Source organism: Phocoena phocoena, chromosome 15 (genome assembly GCF_963924675.1).
Source record: "Phocoena phocoena chromosome 15, mPhoPho1.1, whole genome shotgun sequence".
NCBI lineage: Eukaryota > Metazoa > Chordata > Mammalia > Artiodactyla > Phocoenidae > Phocoena > Phocoena phocoena.
Window position 1 is genome coordinate 59,997,619 of NC_089233.1, and position 12,117 is coordinate 60,009,735.

General features: G+C 38.8%; 1 protein-coding gene across 1 annotated transcript in view; it reads right to left on the reverse strand.

The window, feature by feature from the left end:
- The window catches only part of PSMF1 (proteasome inhibitor subunit 1), a 53,615-nt gene that overhangs the window by 28,375 nt on the left and 13,123 nt on the right, over window positions 1-12,117 (reverse strand). The window contains exon 4 of the mRNA XM_065892216.1: window positions 5,057-5,239. Within this exon, the coding sequence (XP_065748288.1) occupies window positions 5,057-5,239 (183 nt within the window). The remainder of the gene's footprint in view (window positions 1-5,056; window positions 5,240-12,117) is intronic.

Here is a 12,117-nt window from a genome sequence, read left to right on the forward strand (position 1 = left end):
TGGGCCACCTGTACATATTAGTTGGAGAAATGTCTATTCAAATCCTTTAACCTTTTTAAAATTGGGTTGTCTTTTCATTACTGAGATGCAAGAGTTCTCTATGTATTCTGGATACAAGTCTCTTGTCAGATATATGATTTGTAAATGCTTTCTCCTATTCTGTGGGCCGTCTTTTCACTTTCTTGATACTGTTCTTTGATGCAACAAAAGGTTTTATTTTTGTTGAAGTCCAATTCATCTATGTTTTCTTTTGTAGCTTGTGCTTTTGGTGTTGTATCTAAGAAACCACCTCTAAAACAAGGTCATGAAGATTTATTCTTAAGTTTTCTTCTAGGAGTTTTATAGTTCTATCTAGCTCTTACACTTAGGTCTATGATCCATTTTGAGTCAATTTTTGTGTATAGTTTGAAGAATGGGTCCAACTTCATTCGTTTTCATGTGGATATCCAGTGTCCCAGCACCATTTGAAAAGACTACTGTTTCCCCTATGACCTGTCTTGGCACCCTTGTTGAAATCAATTGCCCATGAATGTATGGGTTATTTCTGGACTCTCAATTCTACTCCCTTGCTTTACATATCCTTAGGCCAATAGCACACTGTCTTAATTACTGTAGCTTTGTAATAAGTTTTGAAGTTGGGAACTGTGAGTCCTCCAACTTTGTTTTTTTAAGATTGTTTTAGTTATTTTGGTTCCCTTGCATTTCCATATGAATTTTGGGATCAGCCTGCCAATTTCTACCAGAAAAACCCACATGCACAGCCTCCCCCAACCCCCCTACCCCATACCAAACAAAAAAACTCTGGGATTTTGATTGGGATTGCACTGAGTATGCAGATCAATTCGGGGAGTATTGCCAAATACTGTTTCCCTATCTATGAAACACTGGATATCTTTTTCTTTAAATCTTCCTACTTCTTTCAGCAACATTTTGTAGTTTTCAGTATATAAGTCTTGTACTTCTTTTGTTAAGTTTATTCTTAAGTGTTTTATACCTTTGGGGGTTATTACAAATGAGATTATTTCCTTAATTTCATTTTCAGATTGTTCACTACTGGTGTATAGAAAATGCAATTGATTTTTGTTTACTGATCTTATATCATGTCACGCTGCTGAACTCATTCATTAGCTCTAGAAGGTTTTTAAAAAGGATTCCTTAGGATTTTCTATATACAGGATCCCATGTCATTGGCAAATAAAGACTGCTTTCCTTCTAACTTTCTAATCAAGATACCTTTAATTTCTTTTTCTTGAGTGATTATGCTGGCTAGAATTTCAAGTACCGTGTTGTAGAAAAGTAGCAATAGCAGATATCCTTATCTTGTTCCTGACCTTACGGGGAAAGCATTCCATCTTTCTCCATTAAGTAGGATGTTAGCTGTGTGCTTTGGGAGTTGAGAAAGTCTCCTTCTATTGTTGAATGCTTTTATTATGAAAGGGTGTTGGATTTTGTCAAATGCTTTTTCTCTATTGAGATGAACATGTGTTTTTTGTCTACTGTTCTATTAATATGGTATATTACACTGATGTATTTTAAGATATTAAACCAAACATTCCTGGAATAAGTTTCATTTGGTCATGGTGTATAACCCTTTTTATATGTTGCTGGATTTCTTTTGCTAGTATTTTGTTGAGGATTTTTACATTTATATTCATAAGGGCTACTTGTTTGTACTTTTCTTGTGATGTCCTTGGTTTTGGTATCAGGGTAATACTGGCCTCACAGAATGAGTTGGGAAGTGTTCCTCCCTCTTCTATTATTTTTTTTTTTTTTCGGTACGCGGGCTTCTCACTGTTGTGGCCTCTCCCGTTGTGGAGCATAGGCTCCGGACGCGCAGGCTCAGCGGCCATGGCTCACGGGCCTAGCCGCTCCACGGCATGTGGGATCTTCCCGGACCGGGGCATGAACCCATGTCCCCTGCATCGGCAGGCGGACTCTCAACCACCGCGCCACCAGAGAAGCCCCCTCTTCTATTTTTTGGAAGAATTTTTGAAGGATTGGTATCAATAAAAGACTCATTATTAAGGAAATTTTCAAAGGGACCAAAAAATAGTACAAAGTCTAATTTATGAACACCAATGTACCTTTCCATTCAGTTTCAATAATTATCAGTATTCTACCATTCTGGGCTTCCCTGGTGGCACAGTGGTTAAGAATCCACCTGCCAATGCAGGGGACACAGGTTCGAGCCCTGGCCCAGGAAGATCCCACGTGCTGTGAAGCAACTAAGCCCATGCACCACAACTACTGAGCCTGCGCTCCAGAGCCCGCGAGCCACAACTACTGAGCCCACGAGCCACAATTACTGAGCCTGTGTGCCAGAACTACTGAAGCCCACGTGCCTAGAGACTGTACTCCGCAACAACAGAAGCCACCATGATGAGAAGCCCATGCACCACACCGAAGAGTAGCCCCCGCTCACTGCAACTAGAGAAAGCTACGCACAGCAAAGAAGAACCAAAGCAGCCAAAAATAAATAAATAAAATAAATAAATTAAAAAACAAAATATTCTACCATTCTTATTTCCCCTACACTCATTTCCCAATGTCTCACTCTTTTAGGGGGTGAAATTATTTTAAAGCAAATCCCAGACATATCATTTCACCCTTAAATATTTCAGTTAATAAAATTATATATATACAATAGACAAAGACTTCTTTTTTTTTAACATAACCAGAATTTAATTATGTCACCTAAGAAAATTAGCAGTAACATTATCAAATACCTGGTCCCTGTTCAAATTTCCCCAAATATCTCAAAAATAATTTTAGAATTAGTTTATTTGAATCAAGATCAATACAAAGTCCAACACTGGATTTAGTTGATAAGACTCTAATTAACAATCCCCCTCTCCCTTTTCTCCCCATGCCATTATTTGATGAAAAAAAAAACAAGATCAATTAATCCTGTAAAAATTTTTCATGTTCCATACATTGGCTGGAACCCACGTATCCTCATGTGTCTCTTTAACTCATTCTTCTACCTCTCATGCTTCTTTTAAACTGGGAGTTCAATCTAGATTCATGTTGTTGTGAACCTATTATTGCATTATATTAGAATTCACGAAGTCTGGCTGTCCCACTTTTAGTGTTAAGATTGACCTATGGGTTCAGGTGCTATCAGTCTGATTCATCCATTATAAAGTTGCTCATCAACCTTTTACCTAATGGTTTTAGCAACCATTGACAATTTGTGCCTAGTCACTACATTATTTCAGTAGAAGCTGCAATATGGTGATTTTCTCATTCTTTCTGTTCTTCCAAGGCTAGGATTTCTTACCTTCATAATTCCAGATTCAGGTCTATGATTCCCAATTAGGATGGCAGAGTCTCCAGGTGCCCTGGAGGTGTTTTTGTGTAAGCCCTGGGGGTGTTTTTGTTTGTCACAGTGATTGGAGAATGCTTATAGCATTTATAGGCAAAGACCAGAGATGCTTCATGCTCTATAATCCACAGTAGAGCTCCACATAATGAATAATCTACATCCTACACAACTTGCCAAAGTCTTGTTAGACATTCATAGAGATGTAAAGCCTACATAAAATTACCTACCATAAGTTAGTCTAAGGCCATTTTATATGTGAACACAAAGTATTTTTATACTGTTTCAATAAAAATTTTTCCAGAAATGTAACTATAACATAGCACGTGCCTGCTTTTGTTACTGTCGAATTCAAAATAATTCCATATACAAGTGCAAATGCCTATCTTTTCCAGTGTAATCATGCTCAGGAATCTACACAATGAAACATACGTTATCTTATTAATTACTCACTTTTTATTTCTCATTTATATTATAGTCAGGACTTTCTACTGATCCTTTTTGAAACTGTCCATTTGGTACAGTTTCATAGATCATCTATGAATTCCATTTTGAGACAGTGAAGGAGACTTCAGAGAATATTTGTTTTGAAATAGGAAGTGAATCTGAGAGACCTGAGAATTACTATCTACTTAAGGTCTAAAAGTCTCCCCCAATTTGATTGCTGTCCAGGGCTTACCCTTAAATCTTCCCACCATATTCTGGTTGCATCACAACAGAGCACTGTGCTGGAGTGAGGACACCTGGACCACCAGCCCTGGCTCTGTCTCTTTATTAGTGGCTGGTGACCTTACGCAGGTCATCTTAAATAAAGAGGTTAGATCAGACAAGCTGTTCCCAACCTTTCAACCACTTTTTATTATCCTCCACTCTCCCCACAGAACCCAATATTTCCAAAGGTTGCCAAAGACTTGCCAATTATTACTTATTATAGTAATTAAACAAATTTCCTATTTATTTAATTAACCAAAGGTATATAATTGCAAAACAGAGTCATTTTTAACAATGGCAGCTAACACTTATTGAGTGCTTATTATGGCCGCACAGTGAGCCCTCCCCCACAACTCCACCAACCCCACCATTACTACCACACTGTGGACTCCAAACTGGAACATGCCATCTCAACCAGAGACTAAGGTGTCCCTGGTCCTTCTCTGAGGGAGAATCAGAGCAGAAGTCTCCAGTCCTAAGCGCTGCCATCCTAATCTGCAAAGACCTTGTATATGACTTGCTCATACCTCATGCTGTTTTGGCAAAGTCTTCAAGTTGTAAAAGAGATCAGGGGACTACAATGAAGTGGAAGGCAAAGAAAGGGAACATTGGGAACATATTCCCTCCAGGAACTTCCAGTATTTCTACATTTTCCCCAAAAGCCTGGTCCAGGGTCCTGCACATACAAAGAGCTCTGGAATAAAAAACTGAACTACCTGGGCAGCAACTCTGGAGGACTGCACACACGCCTCAGAGGCGCTGACCCTTGGGCAGACTCAGAGGCTGTGTGTGGCCTCTAGAAAGGAGGCAGGCAGCCTTAGGATGCTGGGTTATTGGGGTGACTAGTAGCAGTACAAGAACTCACTGCTCCACTTCCATCTCCACTTTCTATCTCCATATACCAAGACTCTGACAATTCTGTTGAAGACACATGGGGGCCAGAGGGGGGTCAAGTGGCAAGATGGTCATGGCTGGGACTCCTTCTTCAGAGGCATGGGCTGCCACTGTGGGCTCTGTACTCACCAGGGAGGCTGCCGGCTGGTATGTGGGTGGTGTGGGTGAATCCGGAGTGGGTCAACCTCTCTGGCAGTGGCAGGGGGAAACTCCTGGTGGGGACTTTCGCTAGCCTTGACCCAATGTTCATGGATAGGTGTGATGATCCCAGACACAAGACGAGACCGAAGTTCCTCACTCTTCTTGTAGACCCTGCAGGAAGGAGACGAGGTGTCAACTGCTTGCAGCTGGTTGGCAACCCTGCGTATAGTATTTCGGCGGCGGCGGCAGCGGCAATGGCGGCGGTGGCGCTGATAGTTCTTGGCGTCACGTTTGGACTGTTTGCAAGGGTGGGAACGGGCTGCCCGGCGGACCTGGGTGAGGGGAGTAACAGCCTGGTGTTGTCTCCGAGATTTGGGCCTAAGCTTCTTAGGCATCTGAGTTGCCCCTTCTCGTTTACCACCCCATTAAAAAGCGGTGAGGGTGTAGGGGCACAGGGCTTAGACTGGCTACTCCTCTGTACCCTGCCCACCCCACCCCACCCCACCCTCAGCCTCATTATGTGTTCATCACATGTCATGGGAGGGGTCATGGAAGGCAAAGTCTCCATGGGGATGATGAACCAGGTTCCTAGTCCAAGTAGGCAGGGCTCTCAGGGCTTAATGTCCAATTCTGTCACTAACTCAGGGGCCCTTGGAAGGCTGCTCTAGGCCTTTTTTCTCTGCTGGTGAGAGACAAGCAATTTGAGCTATAGCTGAAGTGTTGAGGCAGACTGAGGTAACAGGGAGTGGGCAGGACTCCACAGAGTTCCTAAAAATCTGGTGTTTTAAAATGAGCCATATCTGGGGTCAAAAAGCAAACCGTATAAATCAGGGACATAGATTGGTGGTTGCCAAGGGGGAGGGGAGGTGGGAGAGGGTTGGATTGGGAGTTTGGATTAACAGATGCAAACTAGTATATATAAAATGAATAAACAAGGTCCTACTGTATAGCACAGGGAACTACATTCAATATCCTGTGATAAACCATACTGGAAAAGAATATGACAAAGAATGTATATATATGTATAACTGAATCACTTTACCATACAGCAGTAATTAACACAACATTGTAATTCAACTATATTTCAATAAAAAATAAGTTAAAAAAAAAGCAAACCTCATAAATGTCAAAAAAACCCTGAAATCATACAGAGTATGTTCCTCGACCACATGGAATCATACTAAGCATCAAAACCGGAAGGAAGTCTCTAAATACATGGTGTTAAGCAATACAATTCTAGATAATCCATGGATCAAAGAGGAAGTCTTGAAAAAAATACAAAGTACTGAATAATAATAAAAGTACAACATATTAAACTATGTGAGATTATAGCTAAACAGTGTTGAGAGGAAACTTTATAGCACTAAATGTTTACATTGGAAAAGAGGAAAGAAATCAACAATTTAAATTCTAACCTCAAGAACCTAGAAAAAGAAGAGCAAATTAAACCAAAAGCAAGCAGAAATAAGGACATAATAAAGAATAAAAATAAATAAATGAGAAAACAGAAAAACAAGAGAAAATTAAAAAGACAAAAAACTGGTTCTTCTAAAATATGAACAAAACTGATAAACTTCCAGCAAGAGCAGCAAACATAAAAAGAGAGAAGACACAAATCACCAATATCAAGAATGCAATGGGATATTATAACAAATTTGTTGCCACTGATAGGATAAGAGAATACTAATAACAACATAATTGAACAACTTAGAATAGACTAATTCTTCAAAAACCACAAACTGTAACAACTTAGGCAAAATGAAATAGATAATCTGAATAGTTCCATTAAAGTAACACAATTCCTACTTAAGCACCCCCCAAAAGAAATATCCAGGTCCACATGATTTCAGTGGAGAAGCCTACCAAACATTTAAAGAATTAACACCAATTTATAGTCACTTCCAGAAAATACAAGAGAAGGGAACATTTTCCAATTCATTTTTATGAGGCCAGTATTATGCTGATATCAAATCCAGACAAAGACAGTACCAAAAAAAAGAAAACTACAGGGCTTCCCTGGTAGCGCAGTGGTTGAGAATCTGCCTGTCAATGCAGGGGACACGGGTTCGAGCCCTGGTCTGGGAAGATTCCACATTCCGTGGAGCAACTAGGCCCGTGAGCCACAACTACTGAGCCTGCGCACCTGGAGCCTGTGCTCCGCAACAAGAGAGGCCGCGACAGTGAGAGGCCCGTGCACCGCAAAGAAGAGTGGCCCCCGCTTGCCCCAACTAGAGAAAGCCCACGTACAGAAACGAAGACCCAACACAGCCAAAAATAAATAAATAAATAAAATTTTTAAAAAAAACTACAGACCACTATTTCTCATGAACTTGGATGCAAAAATGCTCAACAAAATATTAACAAATTAAATTCAAAAATATATAAAAGAATTAATACCATAGAATTTATTGTATGTACGCAAGGCTGGTTCAATAGTTACAAATCCCTACATATCAATAAGCTAAGAAAAATGATATGGTTATATCAATTGATACAGAAAAGGTATTTGACAAAATCCAACACGATAAATCCATTCATGATAAAAACTCTCAACAAACCAGGAATAGAAGAGAACTTCCTCAACATGATACAGAGCATCTACAAAAAAACTACAGCTAACAATATACTTAGTAATGAAAGACTGAGTACTTTGTCTTTAAGACTGGGAACAAGGTAAGGATGTTCTCTCTAACCACTCTTATTTAACATAATATTGGAAGTTCCAGCCACTTCAGTAAGGCAAGACAAAGAAAATGCACACAGATTAGAAAACAAGGAATGAAACTGCTCCTATTTGCAGATGACATGCCAGTCTACCTTGAAATTCCCAAGGAATTTACCAAAAAAAACTCTCCAAGAACACTACGAATTCAGCAAGGTGACAGGATAAAAGATCAACACACAAAAATAAACTGCATTTCTATATACTAACAATGGACATTTGAAAATCAAAACCAAGGACAGAACACCATTTATAATCACCTCTCACACCCCAAAAGAACAAAACACATGTCCAGGACCTATATGCTAAAAATTATAAAATGATGATGAAAGAAACAGAGCAGGACCTAAATAAATGGAGAGACATACCACATTCATAGTAAAAATGTCAACTTTTCCAATTTTAGGTTTAATGATCTGTAAGTTTAATGTAAATCCTATCAAAATCCCAGCAAGGTTTTTTATGGACAAAGAGAAGTTTACTCTAAAGTTTATACAGAAAGGCACAGACTCAAGAATAGTGAAAACTATCTTGACAAAGAAGAATTGGGCGATCTTGAATGGCTCTACTCAATATTCAGGTATACTACTGATACATAGTTACAATAATAGATACTGTGTGACACTGGCAGAAGAACAGACACAAAGATCAATGGAAAAAAAAGAGAATCCAGAAATAAACCAACACAAGTACAGACAACTGATTTTTGACACAGTTGCAAAAGCAATTCAATGACAAATGGTGTTGGAGCAACTGGATATCCACAGGCAAGAAAATGAACCTCTCCCTAAACCACACAACTTATACAAAACTTACTTTAAAATAGACCACAGGCTTAAATGTAAAACATAAAGCTATAAAATATTTAGAAAAAAAAAACAGGAGAATAGCTTTGAGATCTAGAACAAGGCAAAGAGTTCTTACACTTGACGCCAAAAGTTTGATCCATAAAAGCAAAAATTTATCAAATAGCTATTATCAATTAAAAACTTATGCTTTGCAAAAGACCTTGTTTAGTGAATGAAAAAACAAACTACAGGCTGGGAGAAAACATTTATAAACCAACATCCAACAAAGGAATTGCATCTGAAATATACAAGGAACTGTCATTAGCCATCAGGGAAATGCAAATTGAAACCACAATGCAATACTACTATACATCAGAATAACTAAAATGAAAAATAGCGGTAACACCAGAAACTGGTGAAGATACAGAGAAACTAGCACTCATACACTGGTGGTGGATATGTAAAATGGTACAGACACTATGGAAAACTGTTTGGCAGTTTCTTAAAAAACTAAACATGCAATTACCTTTGAACTCTTGGCATTTATTGTAGAGAAATAAATATATCCACACAAAAGCCTGTACATGTATGTTCATAGCACTTTTATTCGTAATAGCAAAAAATGAAACAACTCAGATGTCCTTCAACTAGTGAATGGTTAAACAAACTGTGAAATGCCATGCCTACCATACCATGAAATACTACTCAGCAAGACAAAGGGACAAACCATTGATGCATGCAACAACTCAGATGGATCACAAGGGTATTATGCTGAGTGAGAAAGGCCAATCCCGAAAGTTACATACTGTATGATTCTATTTATATAACATTTTTGAACACTCCCTAACACCATACACGAAAACAAACTCAAAATGGAATAAAGACCTAAATGTAAGGCCAGATACTATAAAACGCTTAGAGGAAAACACAGGCAGAACACACTCTGACATAAATTGCAGCAAGATGTCTCCTAGCATAATAAAAATAAAAACAAAAATAAACAAGTAGGACCTAATTAAACTTAAAAGCTTTTCCACAGCAAAGGAATCATAAACAAAACAAAAAGACAACCCTCAGAATGGGAGAAAATATTTGCAAATGACTAGACGACCAAGGGTTTAATCTCCAAAGTATACAAACAGCTCATGCAGTTCAATATCAAAAAAAAACCTCAATCAAAAAACGGGTGGAAGATCTAAACAGACATTTCTCCAAAGAAAACACACAGATGGCTAAAAAGCACATGAAGAGATGCTCAACATCACTAATCATTACAGAAACAAAAATCAAAAGTACAATGAGGTTATCACCTCACACGGGTCAGAATGGCCATTATCAAAAAATCTACAAACAATAAATGCTGGAAAGGGTGTGGAGAAAAGGGAGCCCTCCTACGCTGTTGGTGGGAATGTAAATTGGTATAGCCACTATGGAGAACAGTATGGAACTTCCTTAAAAAACTAAAAATAGAGCTACCATATGATCCAGCAATCCCTCTGTGGGTATCTATCCAGAGAAAACCATAACTCAAAAAGATACATGCACCACTATGTTCACTGCAGCACTATTCACAATAGCCAGGACATGGCAGCAACCTAAATGTCCATCGACAGAGGAATGGATAAAGAAGATGTGGCACACATATACAATAGAATATTACTCAGCTGTAAAAGAGAACGAAATAATGCCATTTGCAGCAACATGGATGGACCTAGAGATTGTCATACTGAGTGAAGTAAGTCAGACAAAGACAAATATCATATGATATCACTTAGATGTGGAATCTAAAAAAATGGTACAAATGAACTTATCTACAAAGCAGAAGTAGAGTCACACATGTAGAAAACAAACTTATGGTTATCGGCGGGGTGAGGGATAAATTAGGAGATTGGGATTGACATACACACACTACTACATATAAAACAGATAACTAATAAGGACCTACTATATATAGCACAGGGAACTCTACTCAATACTCTGTAATGACCTATATGGAAAAGAATCTAAAAAAGAGTGGTATATATATATATGTATACCTGATTCACTTTGGTGTACACTTAAAACTAACACAACATTGTAAATCAACTATACTCCAATGAAAATTAAAAAAAAAAAAGAAAGTTAGAAATGGAGAATAAATGATGGTTGCCAGGGGGTGAGGGGTGGGGAGGGGGAGTGGGTTTGGCTATAAAAAAGCATCAGGAAGTATACTTGTGGTAATGGAAATACTGTCAGTGTATCAATGTCAATATCCTTACTATTAATATTTAAGGTAGTTTTATACAATGTTATAATTGAGGTGAAATGTATAAAGGATACAAGTCTCTCTGTATTGTACCTTACAACTTACAACTGCATGTAAGTCTACAGTTATCTCAAAATAAAAAGTTTAATTAAAAAATCACTTATTACATAACCATAAAATCACTAAGATTAGACGAGATCAGTGGTTTCAGGGCTTCTCTGGCCCCAGGAAGGGCAATGGAGAAAGCCAAGTGGATAGGGCACAAGGACCTCCATTTGCTGTCCCTACTCTTTCCTCCAGAATCCTAAAGAACATGAAAAGATAATTGTACACCCATGTTCAAAGAAGCATTATTCAAAGTAGCCAAAAGGTGGAAGCAATGTAAGTGGCCATGAATACCTAGGACAGATGAACGGATAAACAAAATATGGTCAATACAGACAATGGAATATTATGCGTGCTTGAATAAAGAATTCCATGACTAAAAAGTGTAACACCTGCAATGGTTTAGAAGTTCTAAGGGCCTGTGATCCATACATCCCTACAAAGATCAGGTTCCTACTTAGAACACAGAACTTTGTACACCATGCTGCTTCCCTGACCAAGTTGGGTAGCGGGGAGTTATCTAACTCCTCTTTCCTTTCAGTCAGATGAACTGTGTGTGATACAGGTGGAAGCCCCCTGATCTCCCTATGCAAAAGGTTTACCTGTAGAACTCAGGTCTGATTAAAAAACTACTAAGTCCTGAAGGAGAAGTTCTCGCATGATTTCTAAGCCTTAGGAGAATTGCCATTTTGGTAGTAGCAAGAGACAGCCTGTCATCCTAACATAGTAGAGGCATGACAGAAAGGAACAGATTTATACTCCTTAGCAAATCAGTTTGCTCAACTAGGGGCACAGATTTCTACCTAGAACAGACATGACATGCCATGACGACCTAACAAGGAGGGCCAGATGGTGGAAGGGGGCCAGAAGCAGGCAGCTCAGTGCTGCTGCCAGAAAGCTAGAGGAGAGAGGGAGGGCCTTATGATCAGGAGAGAGATCCATACCCCAGCTCTCTGAGCCTCAGTTTCCATGGAGATGATTCCTTGTGATCAGATTTCTTTCCGTTTGCATATTCATGAAGGGCTGGGCCCAGCACTAAGCACTCTGCTGACATCTCATCTCATCTCAGAACACTCTGAGGTAGTCCTACTATGTCATTTTACAGCAATCAAAACACACCCCCCCAAGCACACACAAAACTCCAACAACAAATGTTAATTAAAAAAAAAAAATGGAGATATTATCACCG